Raw genomic sequence first — 20,617 nt, 5'->3', positions numbered from 1 at the left:
TAATTTATTTAAATAAATTTTCTTAAAAACATAAAATCAAGAAAATAAATAAAATGATTAAAAGAACTTGAGGGATACTTTTATCTTTACGTAGCTTAATTCCATGGTATTAAACCTATTTATTACTAAAACCACCAAATGAAAGGTACTAGTTAATACAATGTAAGGTATATAATTAATCCATGAATTAGTTATACACAGGCCCAAAATTCCTAACAAACATATTATTAAATAATATCATACATAATACATAAACTATTTCTCATAATATTTCTTACCAAACGACCCTTATTCCTCGATAGCATTCTTTATGATTAAATAAATTTGATGTAAACATCAATAAAATATATTTTTCCACTTTACAACCTCCTGTGGGCTGTGGTGATGGCAAATTTCTACAAGTCAAGAGTTGGTCTAGTCTCTTTTTTGTCAACTTGCAACAGTTTTTTATTGACAATATCTTTGGCTAACAAGGAGTACAACTCTATTCAATAATAATGAATTAATAGAGAAAAGAAAGGATTTAAATTCATCATAACACGCATCAGCACGCATTTGCAAATAAAATGTCAATTTCCTGAATTCCCATTAGAACAAACTTGGACAATCATCTGCCAACTGAAACACTATTGATGACGAAGAAGAGTTGCAATGGGCATTTGAAAATTATCTAAGTACCCGACTTCTAGTAACACCTTTGTAGAGTGTTACTCTGTCCGTCCCAATTTAAATGTTTTATTTTTCCTTTTTAGTCTGTTCAAAAAAAATATATAAATTTTCAAATTTCAACATCTCATATGGAAAATTCAAGACCACGAGATTTAAAGGATTGCACTCATTTTTAATTTAAAATCACAAAATTCAAAAATTTCTTATTTATTTATTAAACTTTGTGTCCAATCAAATTAACACACTTTAATTGAAACGATGGAAGGTGTACTATTCTAGATCAGACATGGGGAAGTTTAAACTTTTATAGGATGTGAAACCTCCATCTATCACTAAATTGTGGCCACTAACATACTTGGCATCATCACTAGCCAAAAACAGAGCAGCATTAGCCACATCAATTGGCTCACAGTAGGCTCCTTTCAACTCACTCGTGCGATGTAACATATTAACAAGAACTTCAGATTCCACTTCCGGGTAGTACATTTTCATCTCATCCATATAGAACGAGGTTGGAATTGCAAAGGGCGATACGCAATTGATTCTGATTCCGTGCTGGCATAGTTCTGCTGTTACGGATCTCATGATTCCGATCACGCAGGATTTGGTTGTCGAATATGTGGGCTGAGCTAGACCTCCTATCACCCCCGTGACGCTAGCTGTGCACAATATGGAACCAGTTTTCCGTGGGATCATCACCCGAGCCGCGTGCTTAATTCCTGCTATCACCCCTCGGACGTTGATAGCCATGACCCGGTCGAATGTATCGAGGTCAAGATCGGCTATGTTCCGTGGGGTACGACAAGCAATACCTACGAGCAGAGAGGGGTACAAAATTTTGTAATTAGTTTAAATTCGATCCTCTGTTTTAATTTGTCTATTTTTTTTGATAACTTTTTAATTTTAATTTTTCACATAATATGTTTAAGACTACGAGATTAAAAGATATTTCTAATATATTGTACGTATCTTTAGTTTAGAAATAAACCCGCAAAATTCAAAAATTTTATTTACTTTCTTAAACTATGTAAAAGTCAAAATTTAACAATTAAATTGAAACAGAAAAAGTACGAATTAGTCTGTCTGATAAATATTAGGAATAGGTAAGCTGGTAAAAAGAGTAGTACTTTTATATGTGGGTTATTCATATGCTGAATTCGCCTCTTATTACCTGCATTGTTGTACATAATGTCGAGTTGTCCGTGGCTGGACACGGTGAAATCCACCGCATTGGAGACGTCGGATTCTTTTGTGACATCGCAGACCATAAAGGAGGCGTTAGGTCCGAGCTCGGAAGCCGTCTCTTGGCCGAGCTGCTTTTGTACATCTGCTATTATGACTTTGGCACCGTTGTTAATGAATTTCGCGGCAGTTTCTTTTCCGATTCCACTTGCTGCTCCTGTGATCAGCGCCACTTTGCCTTCTAGTTTCCTTACATTCACAAAATTAACTCTCTTTTTAACTTTGGACAAATTAACAACTCATTTTTACATAAAAAGAAGAATTTTGTAATCATAGCACTGAGGACTGGCAAGAGGGTCGAGCAATCAAAACGAAGGCTTTAGGCCCCAAATTTTTGGCGGACCCAACTTATTTATTTTTATTTGGTGTTTGATGTTTATATTGAATTTTTCGGTTAATTTAATTTTGAGACATGCAGGGCAAGTAATGAGAAAAATGCTCTTTATCAAGACTTTTTCATTCTGAAATTCGAATCCAAGAACATTAGTTAAAAAAGAAAGAAGTCAAATATTTACCTATAATAAATTCATAAGTTTTTTTAAAAATATCGAGCAGAAAATGCAAGACTTTTCATTTAAATTGGTTTTAGGCTACTAATCTTATTGGTCTTATTGAGCCGCCCTCCAACGGCTGCTCTTGTTGCCGGAATTTTAGATTGCAACATATTCAGGCACGCATAGCTACTAACAATCCCACAAATCTGATTTCAAATTTTCTAAGTATAATAGCTACATGAAATTAATGCATATATTATTTTTACTAATACAGTCTATCAAATGACCCCTAAATCCATATGTATATGATTAAAAAAAAATTATCGTCCTCTTTGTCTTTTTATACACAAATTATGATACCTGACATGTAATGTTGTCAATTCAAATAGTATTATAATATACATGTGCTCAAGAAACACAAAATGACCCCTTGTCATTTTTTGTCGGTCCAAGAAGATCAACGGTCTTGTGACATTAAGGGATCGTTTGGGGTAAAGGACAATATCAAATAATTTTAGAATTAAATTATAGTGTTATTTAATTTATAATTTAATTGATAAATTTGGAATAATTTATTTCGTAATAAAGTAGGTAAATGATAAAAATATCTCTTTTAAACTCTTTTTATACATCACTTTTTACATTCATAAATGATATTTTTGTAAACAAATAATTAATTTATTCTTAATATTTATAAAATGCATATTATTTTGAATACAACAAACCAAACACTCAATAAGAAATAAATTTATCACAATATCCCATTATAATTAATCTCATCATAACTTATCTTATCATAGTTTGTATTCAAACCAAACCACTCAGTATATTCCTTTACTCTCATAATGTTAGTAAGTATTTTATATATCAATTAAATAGAGAGAGAGCACACCTCTCAATGTGAGTGGAGTAGTTGCAATTGTATAATTCTGTGAGTTCAGTTGGTTCAAAGTTAAACAGAAGAAAACAAAAAAAAATGAGAGGTAGAGATAAGGTGCGCAATACGAGAGAAAATGAAAACAAAACCGAATACGTCATTGGCAGGGCCAGGATTCATATAATCCTAAATTATTGAATTGAATGATCCTGTTTTTGTTTATTAAGGACCGTTTGATTATAAAAATTACCAACACAAATATTTTGTTTATAGTCAAACGCCTAATAAATTTGACAATTACCAATTACAAGAACAGAGAAGAGAGAGAATATCTAATATAGGAGCTGTTTGTTCATGAATTTTTTTTCTTTGGAAGTATTTTAAAAATAATTTTGATTATATATTGGAATGTTTTTAATTTTGTTTTATTGAAAACAAGTATCAAATTTGTAAGTACAAAAAATCTTTTTCCTTCACAAAATTTCACCTTTTTTCAAGTTAAACCACAATTTTTAAATTTCTTAATACATTTTTTAAAACTTAACTTCAATTACAATTTCTTTTTTATCCCCTCCCCCTGTCTAACTAGCTGTATTCAGATTTCAGTTAGAAGAAGAATTAGAATGAGTCCTATAAATTCAACCAAATAATTGCTTTTTTATACATATAATAAGATTATACTTATTCTGAATTTAGCTCAACTAAGTTGTTAGAAAGATTGATGAGAGTGAGAAGAGAGAACTAACCTTGAAGATAATCTCAGCATATTGGCCTCCTCCTCCTCTTCTTCTTCTTCAGGTAGGTGTAGACTTAAAGAGAAAACTGATAAGAAATACCCACTACTGTCACTTAAGAAAATTGGGTTTTAGATGAATTTATTAGTAAGGTTGACTATATAGGACATGTGCATTTCTAACCACACATGTGAGAGTAATAGGGTATCAAATTGGACGAATTAAATTGAATTAGGCGGATCGAATAGATTCAAAGGACGAGCTCAGAAAAATGCGTACTGATTAAACATTGTTCAAAATAATGGTGAACTGTACGTGGAAATTAAATAGGGATAATTACACCGGTGGCCATTTGCAAATTTGTTTACAAATAAATTGGTCATGATATTTTGTCTTATCAAAAAAAATAGCCAATGACCCTCGGCTGTTTTTCGATTCGATTTTGTGTTATTCGATTTCGATTTTTATTTTTGAAAAAGTGTATTCAATTTAAACCAAAAAAAATATATAGTTTGGTTCGATTTTTCTTTTTTCGGTTCGGCTATTCGGTTATGTAAAAAATTAATAGCAAAATCAAAGTTATATTTGTATGCTTAAAATAAATAAAAATTACATACAAGGAAGAGTAATAATATTAAATTTATTAAATATACTTTCTAATATAAGTCACGAGTAAGACTTTAGAGCACAATAACTTAAATTATATCAATAAATATCTTAACATAAAATCTAAACTAAATCATAATGAAACTAACTCTAGTTTAAAAATATTATAACCTCAGTCCTAGTATGTTAAATTACTAACCCTAATAAAAATCGTCTAACTAAAAAATGGGGATGAACGTGGTTAATTATAACTTTAATTCTTAACCTAAATATTATATATGTAATTATATATATATAATTAGATTTTTTCGATTTTTCGATTTGTTTTCTAAATTTGAAGCCAAATCAAAAAATCAAAAAAAAATAAATTTTTAATCTGAAACCAAACCAAAAAAAAATCCAAATTAAAATTCGATTTAATTTGGTTTGGTTTTTTAGTTTAATCCAAAAAATGCACACCCCTAGTTGCTGCAAATGTTTCTTCGGCCATTTACTTTCTTATTTAAAAAAAAAATTGTTATGCTATTTTTTAAAAAAAATCATGGATTTATTTATTCTTTTTTCTTTTATAATTGTTTCATTTCTTTTGTGGAAAAAATGAATATTTATGTCGTTTTATTTTTTTGTTTATTTTTTTATTTATTAAGGTGAGAATGCATGATAGTCAAATAAATATCGATACATTACATAACTATTTATATAATATTGATACATGATTATACACATTTATACAATATCAATATATTACATATACACTACATAATTATTTATACATCATATATACGTGTTTATTACATCATTTATACAATATTGATGCACGCTTATACAATATTGATATATTACATACACACTACATAATTATTTGTACATTATATATACATATTTATATACCATTTATATGATATTGATATATATTTGTACACGATTTATACAATATCGATGCATTACATGTACACTATATAATTATTTATACAATATCAATACATCACATATACACTACATAATTATTTATACAATATTGATACCTTACATATACACTACATAACTATTTATAAAATATCGATACATTACATATACACAATAAAAATCATTGAAAAAAGTTTTGAAAACATGATATTTTTTATTTTTAAAAATGCGGTAAGAAACAACAAAAAGAGTTTTTTTTAATAAAAAAAAAAAATCAATGTTGCAATGGAAGGCAAAATTAAAAAGAAAAGGAAAGGAAGCAAAAAAATGCCTAATGCCTTGGGCTGATTTTGAGCTCAGCAGTTGGGCTAATTTGGGCCATAACCTCTTTTTGGGAAAAAATATCTAATTACATTCATTTATTTTACCATATTTTTCATTACTCTCATCCATTTTTAAAAAATTCAAAAATTCCTTCATTCCATTCGGATAAATTAATTCAGTAATCAAGATACATTAATTCTGTAATTCGGATACATTAATGTTGATTCATAAATTATATCTATGTTCAACGTATCATGCTTTAAATGTTACATGTTGATACATAAAACCTTAATTAATGTATCCGAATTACTGAATTAATGTATTCGAATTACTGAATTAATGTATCCGAATTATCATGGTTTTAAGGGATTTTTGTAAATTGAAAAAAGGTAGGAAAAATGGTAATGTGCCCTCTACACCATGTGATTCCTAAAATATCTACTATTTTTTGTGTAAATAGAAACATGACTATATTTATTATAAATTAATTACCTTATTGTATATATTTGAAATTAGCCCAATTAAATATTCTTTTACAACCAACTAATTGTGTACCAAGAAAACCATTTTTTCAGAGTAACACCTTCGAATTTTTGCATACATACCCTTAATAAAAGATGGTCAGGAGCAGTGGCGGACCCACCTTATGCCGAGGGGTTCATCCGAACCCCCTTCGGCAGAAAAGTATATTATTTATGTATGGTTAAAATAATTTTTTATGCATATAAAGTAGATGTCGAACCCCCTTCGACTAGCTAGTGTGTCTACTTATTTAAATTTTGAACATCCATATTTAAAATTTTGGATCCGCCACTGGTGAGGAGTAAGTAAGCTAATGGAAGAAGTTAATCAATTGTAGAAATAATCAAAAGTAAATTAAGTGTCCCACTGTTATATATCCGATTCATTTTATTAATATGAAGGAGATAATTTCAACATACAAACTGTATTCAAAAAGTAGAGATCATCATTCAAAAACATTATTCTTAAAAAAAAATAACTTACAAAGAGCACCCAATCTTTTCCACTAATTGATATCTCATAACTATTCCAAATCTTTACAAATAGCAGGAATGCACACGAATGCTCCCCTCATCAGTACAAAAATTAACTTTGTCTGTATAAGTAACACCAAAACCCTCGTCTATACAAAAATATTTCCAACCCCTTATAACAACAAATATGATATAGAATAACCAAAATATAGCTTGTGTCTAAGAGACCAAATGGGTAGGTTCTAAAGCTAGGGAGGTAGACGGGTATAAGCTTTGGTTTTCAGGTAGATCGAAATATAGGAATGGGGTAGGCATTTTAGTAGACAATGATCTAAGGGATCAGGTAGTGGAGGTTAGGAGAGTCAACGATAGGATGATGTCGATTAAGGTGGTCGTTGAAGGGAGCACATTCAACATTATTAGTGCTTATGCGCCACAAGCGGGCTTAAGAGAGGAGGATAAGAGGCGCTTTTGGGAGGATTTGGACGAGTTAGTGGGAGGTATACCACCTACTGAGAAGCTTTTCGTGGGAGGGAATTTCAATGGGCACATCGGGTCTATTTCAGGAGGGTATGATGATGTGCATGGAGGCTTTGGCTACGGGGTCAGAAATGTAGGAGGCCTTTCACTTTTGGAATTCGCAAGAGCTTTTGGGTTGGTCATAGCCAATTCGAGTTTCCCAAAGAAGGAAGACCACTTGGTAACATTCCATAGTTCGGTGGCTAAGACTCAGATAGACTTTTTACTCCTGAGGAAGGTCGATAGAGGTCTGTGCAAAGACTGTAAGGTCATTCCGATAGACAACCTTACAACCCGACTGCAAATGCCCTGGAGATGGGAGAGAAGTTGAAGGCCATGGGGGCCTGGGATAGTAATGGGGATGCGACCAGTATGTGGGATAGGACGGCTAGTTGTATTAGGACTGTGGCAAGGGAAGTGTTGGGAGTCTAGACTGGTAGTCGTAGTCGGCATCGAGGAGACTGGTGGTGGAATGGAGAAGTGCAAGAAAAGGTGGAAGCAAAGAAGATGGCGTACGCAAAGTTGATAGAAAGCACAGATGAGGTGGAGAAGTGGACGAATAGGGAACTTTATAAAATAGCGAGAAAGGAGGCGAAGTCGGCGGTTTCGACGGCAAAAACAACAGCTTTTGAACGCCTTTATGCTGAACTAGAAGAGAAAGGTGGGGATAGAAAATTGTTCAGGCTAGCCAGGGCGCGGGAGAGAAGGGCACGCGATGTGGACCAAGTGAAGTGCATTAAGGACGAGCATGGAAAAGTATTGGTAGACGAGACCCTCATTAAACAGAGATGGCAGTCCTATTTCCATAAACTCTTGAATGAGGAAGGGGACAGAGACTTTGTGTTGGGAGATTTAGAACATACAGAGAGGCGTTGCGATTTTGGGTATTGCAGGAGTATTAAGGTCGAGGAGGTTAAGAGTATCGTTCGTAGGATGCGCTGGGGAAGAGCAACTGGACCTGACGAGATTCTTGGGGAATTTTGGAAGAGCACGAGTTCAATAGGTTTGGAGTGGTTGACTAGGTTATTTAATGTCATCTTTAAAACGGCAACGATGCCCGAAGAATGGAGGTCGAGCATAATGATCCCTCTATACAAAAACAAAGGGGATATCCAGAGTTGCAACAACTATAGAGGTATTAAGCTACTAAGCCATACTATGAAACTGTGGGAAAGAGTGGTAGAGATGAGGGTGAGGAGAGACGTGTCTATTTTAGAGAACCAGTTTGGATTTATGCCGGGACGCTCAACTATAGAAGCCATCCATCTTATGAGGAGACTGGTGGAGCAGCATAAGGAGAGGAAGAGGGACTTGCATATGGTATTCATCGACCTAGAAAAGGCTTATGATAAAGTCCCAAGAGAAATACTATGGACATGTTTGGAGGCTAAAGGTGTACCTATGGCATACATTAGGGTGATCAAGGACATGTACGAGGGAGCCAAAACCAGGGTAAGGACAGTAGGAGGGGACTCAGAGCACTTCCCAGTGGTGATGGGGTTGCATCAAGGATCAGCTCTTAGTCCTTTTTTATTTGCCTTGGTGATAGATGGATTGACGCGACAAATTCAAGGTGCGGTGCCATGGTGTATGCTTTTCGCGGATGACATAGTCCTGATCGATGAGACTCGCCGCGGAGTTAACGCTAAGCTGGAGGATTGGAGACATACCTTGGAGTCTAAAGGGTTTAAGTTGAGTAGGACAAAGACAGAGTACTTAGAGTGCAAGTTCAGTGAGACACCTCAGGAGGTTGACGTTGAAGTTAGGCTTGGTGCTCAGGCCATCCAAAAGAGAAGTAGTTGCAAGTATCTTGGGTCTATCATGCAAGGCAGCGGGGAGATTGACGATGATGTCACACATCGTATTGGGGTAGGGTGGATGAAATGGAGGCTCGCTTCCGGAGTGCTATGTGACAAGAATGTGCCACCAAAACTTAAGGGCAAGTTCTACAAAGTGGTGGTTAGACCGGCTATGCTGTATGGGGCGGAGTGTTGGCCAGTTAAGACTTCTCACATTCAAAAGATGAAAGTTGCTGAGATGAGAATGCTGAGATGGATGTGTGGGCACACCAGGAGCGACAGGATTAGAAATGAGGCTATTCGGGACAAGGTAGGAGTGGCCTCGGTGGAAGACAAGATGCGGGAAATGCAACTGAGATGGTATGGACATGTGAAGAGGAGAGACACAGATGCCCCAGTGCGGAGGTGTGAGAGGCTGGCCATGGATGGTTACAGAAGAGGTAGGGGTAGGCCGAAGAAGTATTGGGGAGAGGTGATTAGACAGGACATGTCGCAGTTACAGCTTACGGAGGACATAACCTTAGATAGGAGGGTGTGGAGGACCCACATTAGGGTAGAAGGCTAGTTCATAGTCTCGTTATTCTTCTCTATTCATAGGTGTAGTAGTGCATTACGATCTCTTGCGCTTTGACTTCTGATTTCTGTTATTTCTGTTATTATTTATTATTTTCTATGCTTTGATTACTCAATTTTACCTGTGACGCTTTCATTATTTATTTAATCGTTATTTGTTATTAGTATTTATTTATTTGTATTTATTTGTTATCTATTCGTTATTTGTTTGTTGTTTTTCTCATAAATCTTTTAATTTTCTATTCTTATCTAACATTTTTTATGCATTTATACTTTTACTGAGCCGAGGGTCTCCAGGAAACAGCCGTCCTACCTTGGTAGGAGTAAGGTCTGCGTACATTCTACCCTCCCCAGACCCCATGTTGTGGGATTTCACTGGGTTGTTGTTGTTGTTGTATACTTTTTCTGCTGGTATATGTAAATTATTTCTACTGAAATTCTTTTCAAAGGTCATCCTATCATGATATATGCCATATGCTAAGAAAAACTTTAGTTAATGCTTCAATAGTCAATACTCCCTCCACCCAAATTTAGATGACACTATTTCCATTTTGGGACATCCTAAAATGTTTGACATCATTACACTAACTATTATTTTATTCTAGTAGCACAACTTTCAGGAATTTAAAATCATCCAATTATATATGTTACAAATCTTGATGTGGTTTTTTCCTCATTAAACTAAAAGGAATTTAAAATCATCCAATTATATATGTTACAAATCTTGATGTGGTTTTTTCCTCATGAAACTAACTTTCAACCTGCTATCCTATAGTTTCTTCTACTACCACTAACATAACAATTAAGTCAAATTAATATCTTAAACTCTGTATAATCAAACACTTGGCGTATAAAATGGGATGGAGAGTGAAATTTTCTTGAGATTATTTGATATTATAAGTCAATGTGCAAATCTGTATATGTAGATATTTCAATAGGCACAATATTTGTATGCACCAATCCCCTAGCAACTTCTGTCTTCTATGTATAATTGGCAATATAATGAGAATCAAAGCATTTAGGCCCAATCGAAAACTACTCTTTGCAAGAAATTTTACTTTTTCTCACAACTTTTAAAGGAAGTACTAAAGTTGAGAGAAAGCTGGAATTGCATGCCTTCCAGTACTTGCAAATTGTCTTTGCTTCTGCCACGGGAGGGAATAATCTGGAGCAGTGTGTGTACAGAAAACCTAGAGATAAACATGATGGAGAGGGAAAAAGTGAGTCCATTGCATTATAAAATTATCAAAATCCAACTGTACATGCAGATATATGTGACATATGATATACCTTTCTGATGCTTAAAAAAAATAAAAAGAAAGAAGAAGAAGAAGACATTTATTGTTGATGGAGGTCTGCACTCTACACAACTTAACAGCAGAAGTATATAGAAGTCAGTAGTTAGTTTCACATGGTACATTTACATTATCTTCCAACTGGAAGAACTAAACCATTTAGTTGAAGAGGCACAAGACAATATATCTTTAATGGCTCAGAAACCTATGTCCCACTCAAGCTTCATAATCTTATTGTCAAGTCTACGCCAGCCAAATTCGAGTAAGGACTAGTTTTGGGAAGCAAATGGTCCCCATCAAAACTTCTACCCAATTTTATCATCAAATTTAACAATCATATTATTTAATAATCATCAACTTTTATATCAAAATAAATTAATTCGAACAAAATAAGCTTATTCTATTTGAGAATGCATGTGATTTAGACTAAACAAGTTAATAACTATGAGCACACAATAATAACAAGTAAACAGACACAAAGTAGTCTAACATTTTATCATTGTTACCGAATAACCTTTTAAATCAATCTAAATAAAATATCAAAATGCAAATTACTTTCAAAGTAATCTAACATTTTATCATTCTTACCAATTAACCTTTTAAATCAATCTAAATAAATATCAAAATGCAAATTACTTTCAAATGCATAAATAATTGATATGACTAATATCAAAATAATGGCCATAAAGGGCCAGTCATGGACTAGCTGAAGGTTATTGTTTTTGTTCAAGACCAAATCATGTTTTTTGGCAGGGTCTGATTTTTGTCCAAACCCGGTCCCCGTAGGGCTAAACAGATGATTCAAGCCCTTATTTTCTGGAAGGGATTAGGCAGGTTGAGCAAGGTCCCATCCCACGGACAGCCCTAAACTTTAGGACTGTAGACTCACAAAAAAATCTTTGGCTATGTATAGACCAACTATTAATAGGAATGGAACTGGTCTAGGTGAGCTTTGGAATTGGCCTACCCTATATTAGCCCTGACCCGCTCTATAAATATAGCTATGAGTTCTTTATTTTTAATCAAATTGACCAGCCCATCCACCTCACATGATCTATCTGTAACTCCTTGTTCATATCCATTTAATTCTTTCTTTTAAGCCCTAAACATATTTTTTTCAATATCATTTCACAGAAATCATCTTAGGAAACTATTCAATAGAATAAAACATGGCCTAAACTATATTAAATGATAGAGCCTAAACATATTTAATGCAAATATAACGATTTGGACATCAATTCTTTTGACTGTAAGAAATAGCTTCATATTTAATGGGAGAAATCATAGAATACTATTTATAGTTTAGACCTACGCAAACAAAACCTCTATGCAAGCAAGGTGAAGAAACACATGTTGAGAACCTCAAGCATTTATAAGTGTTTAAGGTGACAAGAAGTATAGAGCAGCTTGGAATTTTGCCATAATAGATCTAAAGGAATCTTAGTCTACATTTTATGTCTTCAATAATATCGATATATCTTTGCTGTCCTTCACTCACTTCATTAAATTTGCAATCGTTGACAGATTGAATTGAAGTTTGTTTAGTGAGTTATCATCATTCTCCTCTATGCTTCCAATATGTTCATAAACTCAATGGATTTCCAATATCTCTGATATTTCACGGTACATAAAACTATAGTATAGTTAATTTTTTAAAATATTTGAGAAGTTAGGGCTGGCTTTTAGACCTTAATGCTAAAATATTGAAGGTCAACTATCAACAATTGCAAGAGCTAACTAAACATACAAAAAGGAGCCACCAACAGTTTGTTTTTTAGACTAGCATACAATATTTATATCAGATTATGTTGTTTCCTATGCGTACATAACCATATATGGCTTGGACATCAGATAACAGGAATTTAGTCTCAACTCCTAAACACAGCAATGAAGAGATCACTGAGCAAGGATGAGCTGAGATCAACAGTTTGCTACAGGTTTAATAGTAAGGGTCAGAATAGAATGTGGGTAGGAGCTAAGGGATATACTTGGTAGGAGTTACAGGTTCAACTCTCCACAAATACTAATCGCAGAAAGAGATAAAGAGATAAATCGATAAACTTCAGTAAACAATTAGAAAAGTGAAAGAGAAAATATTGAGCTTCAAAGAAGAGGCCTTAAAAGGAAATAAGCATCAAAAGAATATTGTCATTTAACCACATAAGTACCTTCACGACTGCATTAAGAAAAGTTGCATCTTCAATGATACCAGTTTCTACCTGTAAAAGAAAATCAACTTAGATAAAGTGGTATAGAACAACTGAAGACAACATGAAACTTTTTTGGGGGAACATGATAAAGTGGAAAGGACTTACCAGCACCAAAATTATCTAGTTCAATGATAAAACTACTAAGGATAAATAGAACAGGTGAATGGAAAACTAATATGGAAAGAACGTAGAAGTATCAATGTCCAAATGAACTTTGATCCTGTCCATGAGAACAGCCCAATAACTAGAAATATCAATCTCAAGAATATTGCTGCTGTTTTCTAGCACTGCGAAAGGGCGTACAAAAGTAAAAAGTAGAAGAAAATGCATATGGCATCCAACCAGGCAAATTAACGACACTTATGTGCAGATCCAGAACATCACTGTGTGATCAAAACTATGGAAGAACCAAAGCATGAGACGAATGAAAAGGCTTTTCAGGTTCTCAACCCCCCCCACCCCCTTACCCTGTCACCCTGCTATTTCTTCTTAATAACTCTTAATAACACCAATCGAAACTTCAAGAAACAGTAAAAGGTCAAAGGGTATTCTAATGAAAAGTTCATTGAACTTTTCGGGATCTCACACAATGAAGAAGCAAGGAACCATTCTTTCATTAACCCATTGATCACTTAATACGCGTGGTATGAAAACACGTGCCACGATGTTTTCACCTTATACTGGTGCATTTTTTCATTATTTTAATTATCCAACATCGTACAGACCTTGATCTAAACACCTCTAGATGTCTAACCCCGAGTTTCTCTCTTCAATGATCCTCAAATTTATTTTTTTAGAGAGACTCTTATCTGGTATATAAAGCAAGTCATATCATGGTAGTAAAAAATATTTCTTCACATTCTCTGATGTAAGAGACGATTGCTTATGTGAGAGAGCCATCTCGCGACTTGTCCAACACACTTTATTTCAAATAACATTATCACATATATATAAGATATGAATATAAATTCAATAGTCCATATTGATGAGAATATTATAACAACTAAGTTGTTTTATAATAAATAAATATTATTATATTCTACGCAAACCTAAAGCCTCAACATGTTTCTCAAACAAGTCTCTGGATATCGCTTTTGTAAAAGGATCAGCTATCATTTCACGAGTAGGAATATATTGTAAATTTATTTCTCCACTTACTACTATATCTCTCACAAAGTTATACTTGATGTCAATGCGTTTGGTTTTGCTGTGATATTTAGGATCATTTGTATATGAGATAGCCACATGACCATCGCAATTTAAAATCAAGGGACCCTTAGAATTCTTTGCAATATTTAAATGCTCAAATAGTCTCTTTAACCAAACAGCTTCTTGTACTGCAGATGCACAAGCTACGAATTCAGATTCCATGATTGAAAGAGTTGTGCAAGTTTGTTTCTTACTTTTCCATGAAATAGCACCACTATTAAGTAAGAAAGCATAATCAGAGGTTGATTTTCTATCATTCCGATCTCCAGCCCAAACAACATCTGCGTAACCTCTCAGGAATAAATCAGATCCACTATAGCACAGTGAATAATCTACAGTTCCCTTCAGATATCGGAATATTTTCTCCACTGCTTTCCAATGGTCTCTTCCAGGATTAGACTGATACCTGCTAACCAGACTCACGGCATAAGAAATATCTGGGCAAGTACACATTATATACATCAAACTCCCGATAGCACTTGAATATGAAACTCGAGACATGTTTTTCTTTTCTTTTTTAGTCTTTGGACACATTTCTAGGCTTAAAGTTTCACCTCTTGCTACAGGAGTATCCATAAGCTTGCAACTATTCATTCGAAAGTGTTTCAATATTTTATTTATGTATGTTTCTTGAGATAACTCAAGAATTTCTTAGAAAGATCTCTTTAGATCTTAACACCCAATATATAGTCTGCTTCACCTATGTCATTCATATCAAATGACTTTGAAAGCCATGACTTAACAGTTTTTACATATTCTAAATTATTTTCGACGAATAAAATATCATCCACGTAAAGAGAAAGAATTACAAACATTCCATCAGGCTTTTTTATATAGATGCAATGGTCTTCATCGATCATGGTGAAATCAAATAAAATCACCTCTTTATGAAATCTCAAGTACCACTGCCTCGAAGATTGCTTTAGGCCATAAATTAATCTTTTCAATTTACAAACTTTCTTTTTTTGGCCTTTAACAACGAAACCTACTACTTGTTCCATGTGGATTTCCTCTTTTAGTTCTCCATTGAGAAAAGCGGTCTTCACATCAATTTGGTGTAATTCTAAATCTAAACGTGCAACAATAGCAAAAAGTAATCGCATAGAGGTAAACTTCATAACTGGTGAAAAAGTTTCCTCATAATCTATTCCAACTTCTTGAGTAAAACCTTTTACCACCAATCGTGCTTTGTGTATTTCTATTGACCCATACGATTTGCGTTTAACCTTGAGAATCCATTTATTCCCAATAGCTCTACGTTATTGAGGAAGATTAACTAGATCCCAGACTTTGTTGATTTTTATGGACTTTAATTCTTCTTTTATCGCTTTTAACCATTTATCCTTTTAGAGCTCAATAAAGCCTCATTCACAGAATTAGGTTCATCTAATTCTGTCGGAGATACCAAGAAAACATAATCCTCAATCTCATAATATTGTTTAGGTACACTCTTTCTTGTACTCTTACGTAGATAAAGTTCAGATTCCTTTATAGGATTTTGAGATTCAAAACTCTCACTTGGACCACGAATCATTTCTTGATTCATTAATCTATCAAGTATGTCCGAAGACATTATCTGATATTCTAAATTCAACTTTTCGTAGAGAGGCTCACCTTCATATATTTCACCATTTTTGGGAAAATCATTTTCCAAAAAATTGACATCTCGTGATTCCATTACAGTAATACTTCCATCTTTCAATTCATCAATGAACACATACCCTTTGGAGCGTTCTGAGTATCTAATAAAGATTTATTTCTTTCCTTTTAAATTTAGTTTACCAAACTCACCAAAATGGTCTTTAATAGATGCAGCATAACCTCAAGGTCATAGATCATTCAAGTTCGTTTTATGACCAGTCCAAAGTTTATAAGGAGTGGATGATACTGATTTAGAAGGCACTTTATTCAATAAGTAAGCCGCAGTTAATAATGTATCTCCCAGAAAGAGATAGTCATTGATCTTGTCATGTCCAATAATGTTCTATTTCTTCTTTCAGCTAAACTATTTTGTTAAGGTGTATAAGGAGTAGATAGTTATCTAATAATGCCATTTTCAATACATAATCCTTCAAATTATTTTGAAAGATATTCATGTCCTCGATCTGTCCTTAAAGCCTTTATTCTTTTATTTAATTGATTTTCAACTTCATTCATATATCTTTTAAAGCACTCAAGTGCTTCAGATTTATGAGAAATCAAATGAACATAACCAAAACGCGTGAAATCATCAATAAATGTAATGAAGTATGTGGCACCAGACCTTGATCTCATATTCATTGGACCACAAATATCAGGATGGATTAATTGAAGTGGGAATTCAGCTCTTTTAGAATTTCCAAATGGTTTACGTGTAATCTTTCCAGCAAGACAATTTTCACAAGTTGGCATATCAATTTTAGAGAAAGGACCTAAATGTCCATACTTTTCCAATCTATTCATTCGATCTTGCCCTATGTAACCTAATCTTGCATGTCATATAATAACATCAATATCATTGCTAATAGAATCACATGTCATTACACAATAGTCAACATAATAGTCATAAGTTGAAGGATTACAACCTAAAACGACAAAACGATTATAATGAAGTCCAAAATCATATAAAACATTATCTAGAGCTATTCTAATATCATTGCGACTGAAAAACAAATCAAAACCAACATCTAGAAGAACAAACATAGATACTAAGTTTTGTCGAATCTCTAAAGCATATAAGACGTCATGCAACATCAAAGATCGGCCACCACGCAAGTCTACTTTGCAAATGCCTATCCCTTTGACTTATAGTCTAGCATTATTTTTGTAACACCCCCCAAAATTTTTCGCTAAGATTCGAACATTTCTTCACGTGAGTGTAGACTCGGACAGGAGGACTTGTAATTCTACACATGAGTTAGGATTAATTCCTAAGTATTTGAAGTGTGTTAGATGTGTTTAGGGGTCATAAGGGATCTCTAACACCAAGTCGAGTCCAAAGAACTCCAATCGATTAAGTTTTCGGACGAGTTAGTTTAAGGGTCAACTTCAAACGACCATATCTCATAGGATATAAAGAATTGGGTGGACCACGACCTACCAATTTAAAGGACTTTGACTCTTCTTTCCAATGCCACTAAGATTACAATTTTTGGAGTTCGAAGTCAAAAGTTATGGCCATTTTACTACAGACTAGTACTGCAGGAATTTCAGGCCTGGGCGAAATTCAGGCTTGGCGCTCCAGTGGCGCCTCACGCCACTATAGCGCCAGAAAACAGCCTCAGAAGTTTGGGGCTTGGCGCGATGCGCCGCTATTAGATGTGCAGAGTTTTAAGCCTATTTTGGCTTGGCGCTGCAGTGGCGCGACACGCCACTATAGCGCCAGCAAGACTTTTGCCCAAATTTCCAGATTTTTGGAAGAGGGGCAACTTGGACTTTTTCCAAATTATATATACACCATCCTTGAGCATTTTGGACCATTATTTTTAGCTCCTCTCTCTCTCTAAAAAGACCTAAATATTTTCCCTCTCTTCTTCTTCTTCTTCTTCTTCTCTAAATCCTTGTCCAACAAAGGGTGCCTTTAAGAGTTCCAAGAATTCAAGCCTCCCATTGAAGGTCTAACATCAAGGTCTCTTCAAGGTCTTCACAAGGTATGTAAGGCTAACCTAAAATATGGATTGAGTTCTTCCATATGCCCATAGATGTGTTGGATAGGAGTTGTGAAAGAGTTGAACCCTCTAAGAAGGTTTTCTTGAAAGTTTTCCTAAACTATAGAATGTTTTTAGGTACTAGTAGTTGATTGATGTTTTTAATGACTTGAGTTACTAAATAGTTATCTTTTATATTATTGATTTCAAATGTACCTTTGTATATAGATTTATAGATGTTGACGATATTCTTGAGTTGAGTCTTGTTGAGAGTATGGATTCATGTTTCATTCACATGAACCCAAGATGAGATTTCTTGTCATAAATGTCTTGAGGTTGAGGTGGATGTTTGTGTGTATATATGTATTGATGAAAAGAATGAATTGGTTAGTTAAGAATGTCCCTTTTGCTTCTATAAAATGAATATAGGACTAAAATAAGGATTTCGGAGTGGATGTTTGACAATGATGTGATGATAATGTTTGATGATGATGTGAATGATGATATATGATGATGATTTTTGATGACGATGTGAATGATGATATTTGACGATGACGTAAATGAAGAGGTTATGTTGATGAGGATGTTGTGTGATGAAGTGGATTGGAGTCTAATGTGATTTTATGGTATATGATGTGCATAATTTGAGTTGATTGGAGTCTTAGGAATATTTCGAAAATAAATAATCTTTTGAGGAGGAGCTTTAAATAAATTATTTGTGAACCTTTTTGCATAAACTATTTATACACTATTTTGAGTCTAAAGAATTATTAGTTTCATCTTTGATTTAGAAAGGAGTTTAAGTATGAGTTGAGTATGAGGAGCCTTTAAATGAGTTGAGTATTTTTACATTAAAGTATCTATTTTGAGTTTGAGTTGAGGAGTTGAAATTATATTTTAATGTACATAATATTTTCTGCATTCATTGAGTTGAGATTGTATAAATTTTTAAAGAGAAGAGTTTGATGATTTGAGATGAGTCGATTTGAAAGAAGGTCCAATGAGGCTTGATTGAGTTGAAATAAGAACAGAGTTGATGAGGTGGCAATGTTCCACATGAAACTAGCCGTGAGGGCTTGTTTGAGATGATTGGAGGAGTTTTATGAGCATGGAGTCATGGGAGGAGTATCGAGCATCGAGGCGGGTGAGAGTACAGTCCATACTCGAACCCCAGAAAACTACGCCGCCAACGTAGGTAGGAATGGAACCGTTAAAGTCGGATGCTTCCAACGGGATCGAACCGTTAAAGTCGGATGTTTCCCATTTTTATTGTCCTGAATGATAGGACTTGACTAATCGATGGTATCCATGATTAGGGAGGCGTTCATGCCCTGGCAAGGTATGGACGGATATGGCAACGACGTCTGATTGTTGTACTATCACTGGCTCATAAGTAATGGTTGTCGGATAAGAGAAACTCCCATTTAGGTCTTCATAGTGCTCCGAGTCAGTTGAGTTGAGTGGGTTATGAGTTGGTCCTGTCTAAACTATTTCTTATTAGACTTAGGACACTTGAGTGAGTTGTTACATATTTATTGAGTTGAGTTCTTTGAGTTGAATTGTAAAACGTTGCATAATTTAATTTGCATATTTACTGAGTTGAGTTCTTGGAGCTGATTGTTGAGTTGAATGTTGAGTAGATTGTATATGGTCGGATTAGAATAGATGAATTGTGATTGGATTGAATAGAATGGTATGTGACTAGATTGAATTTGATTATTGAGTTGATTGTTGAGTTGAGTGTATATAATCGGATCATACATGATTGAAAGGGATCGAATTGTAAATGATTTGGTTGAACTGTATTATACATAATTGGATTGGATTGTATGGTATATGATTGGTCTCTGTCTAAACTGTATCCTTACTTTAGATTTACGACGCTTTATTTGAGTCCCTCTTATCTTCTAGAGTTGAGATATTTGAACCAACGTTACTCTTCCTTAAGGTATGTTTCATTCTGCCATTTTACATATCAGTACATTCCACGTACTGACGCCATTTGGCCTGCATCGTTTCATGATGCAGAGACAGGTTTATGAGATCGTCAATAGGAGCATTATTGGGAATCTATTTGCACTCAGCGTATTGGTGAGTCCTCCCATACATTCGGAGGACACCATTTGTGTATTCTTACATCGAGTTAGATCTTTTTATTTTTATTTGAGTTAGCCATGAACATGTCATTGGCACCAATTAGATAGTAGTGATAGAGGCTTCATAGACTAAATAGTGATGCGTCGATTAAGTATTTCTTTCCTTGAGTTATTTTTGTCAAACTATTTTTAGATGACAAATATTTTAGTTGATCGGTCGGCCCATGGCCTTTATTCTTCGAGTTGGATGGGTGATTTGAGTTGCCCGCTAAATTATTCTTTATTTTTAAATTTTCCGCTGAATGAATGAATGAACGGATGTGTGATCAGGCTATGTGGTTCGCTTGGGAGCCAGAAATGGTTTCTGAGTGCCGGTTACGTCTAGGGTACCCTCCCGGGGCGTGACAATTTCCTACATAGATCCACCTTGATCCAGGTGAAAC

The 20,617-nt window shown here is 34.3% G+C and overlaps 2 protein-coding genes across 3 annotated transcripts; both read right to left on the bottom strand.

Moving 5' to 3' along the window:
• Positions 1-838: 838 nt before the first annotated feature.
• On the bottom strand, positions 839-7,660 carry LOC129882895 (zerumbone synthase-like). 2 transcript variants are annotated; one of them, XM_055957382.1, is made up of 3 exons: positions 7,317-7,660; positions 1,841-2,100; positions 839-1,481 (listed from the first exon to the last, which is right to left on the bottom strand). In XM_055957382.1, the coding sequence occupies exons 1-3, from the start codon at positions 7,397-7,399 to the stop codon at positions 940-942; spliced, it is 885 nt and encodes a 294-aa protein (XP_055813357.1). In that variant the 5' UTR covers positions 7,400-7,660; the 3' UTR covers positions 839-939. The 2 variants fall into 2 exon arrangements, with proteins under 2 accessions (XP_055813357.1, XP_055813356.1); XM_055957381.1 differs by lacking the exon at positions 7,317-7,660 and adding an exon at positions 4,029-4,297.
• A 2,956-nt stretch (positions 7,661-10,616) lies between these two features.
• Positions 10,617-15,303, bottom strand: LOC129881773 (secreted RxLR effector protein 161-like). The gene is made up of 2 exons (XM_055955881.1): positions 13,202-15,303; positions 10,617-10,928 (listed from the first exon to the last, which is right to left on the bottom strand). Exon 1 carries the CDS (start codon positions 15,044-15,046, stop codon positions 14,276-14,278), a length of 771 nt encoding a protein of 256 aa, XP_055811856.1. The 5' UTR covers positions 15,047-15,303; the 3' UTR covers positions 10,617-10,928; positions 13,202-14,275.
• Between the last annotated feature and the right edge of the window lie 5,314 nt (positions 15,304-20,617).

Source organism: Solanum dulcamara, chromosome 3 (genome assembly GCF_947179165.1).
Source record: "Solanum dulcamara chromosome 3, daSolDulc1.2, whole genome shotgun sequence".
Classification (NCBI taxonomy): domain Eukaryota; kingdom Viridiplantae; phylum Streptophyta; class Magnoliopsida; order Solanales; family Solanaceae; genus Solanum; species Solanum dulcamara.
Note: the sequence above shows the minus strand (reverse complement) of the source record. Positions and strands in the feature narration are given on the sequence as shown.

What these genes read in the sequence shown, in the direction of transcription:
- LOC129881773 (XM_055955881.1), bottom strand. Translation starts at nt 15,046, where the DNA reads ATGAATAGTTGCAAGCTTATGGATACTCCTGTAGCAAGAGGTGAAACT.
- LOC129882895 (XM_055957382.1), bottom strand. Translation starts at nt 7,399, where the DNA reads ATGTGCCCATTGAAATTCCCTCCCACGAAAAGCTTCTCAGTAGGTGGT. An exon ending in TCGTCCAAATCCTCCCAAAA is followed by an intron (nt 2,101 to 7,316) that starts GCGCCTCTTATC and finishes TGTGAATGTAAG; the next exon opens with GAAACTAGAAGGCAAAGTGG. An exon ending in CATTATGTACAACAATGCAG is followed by an intron (nt 1,482 to 1,840) that starts GTAATAAGAGGC and finishes CTCTGCTCGTAG; the next exon opens with GTATTGCTTGTCGTACCCCA.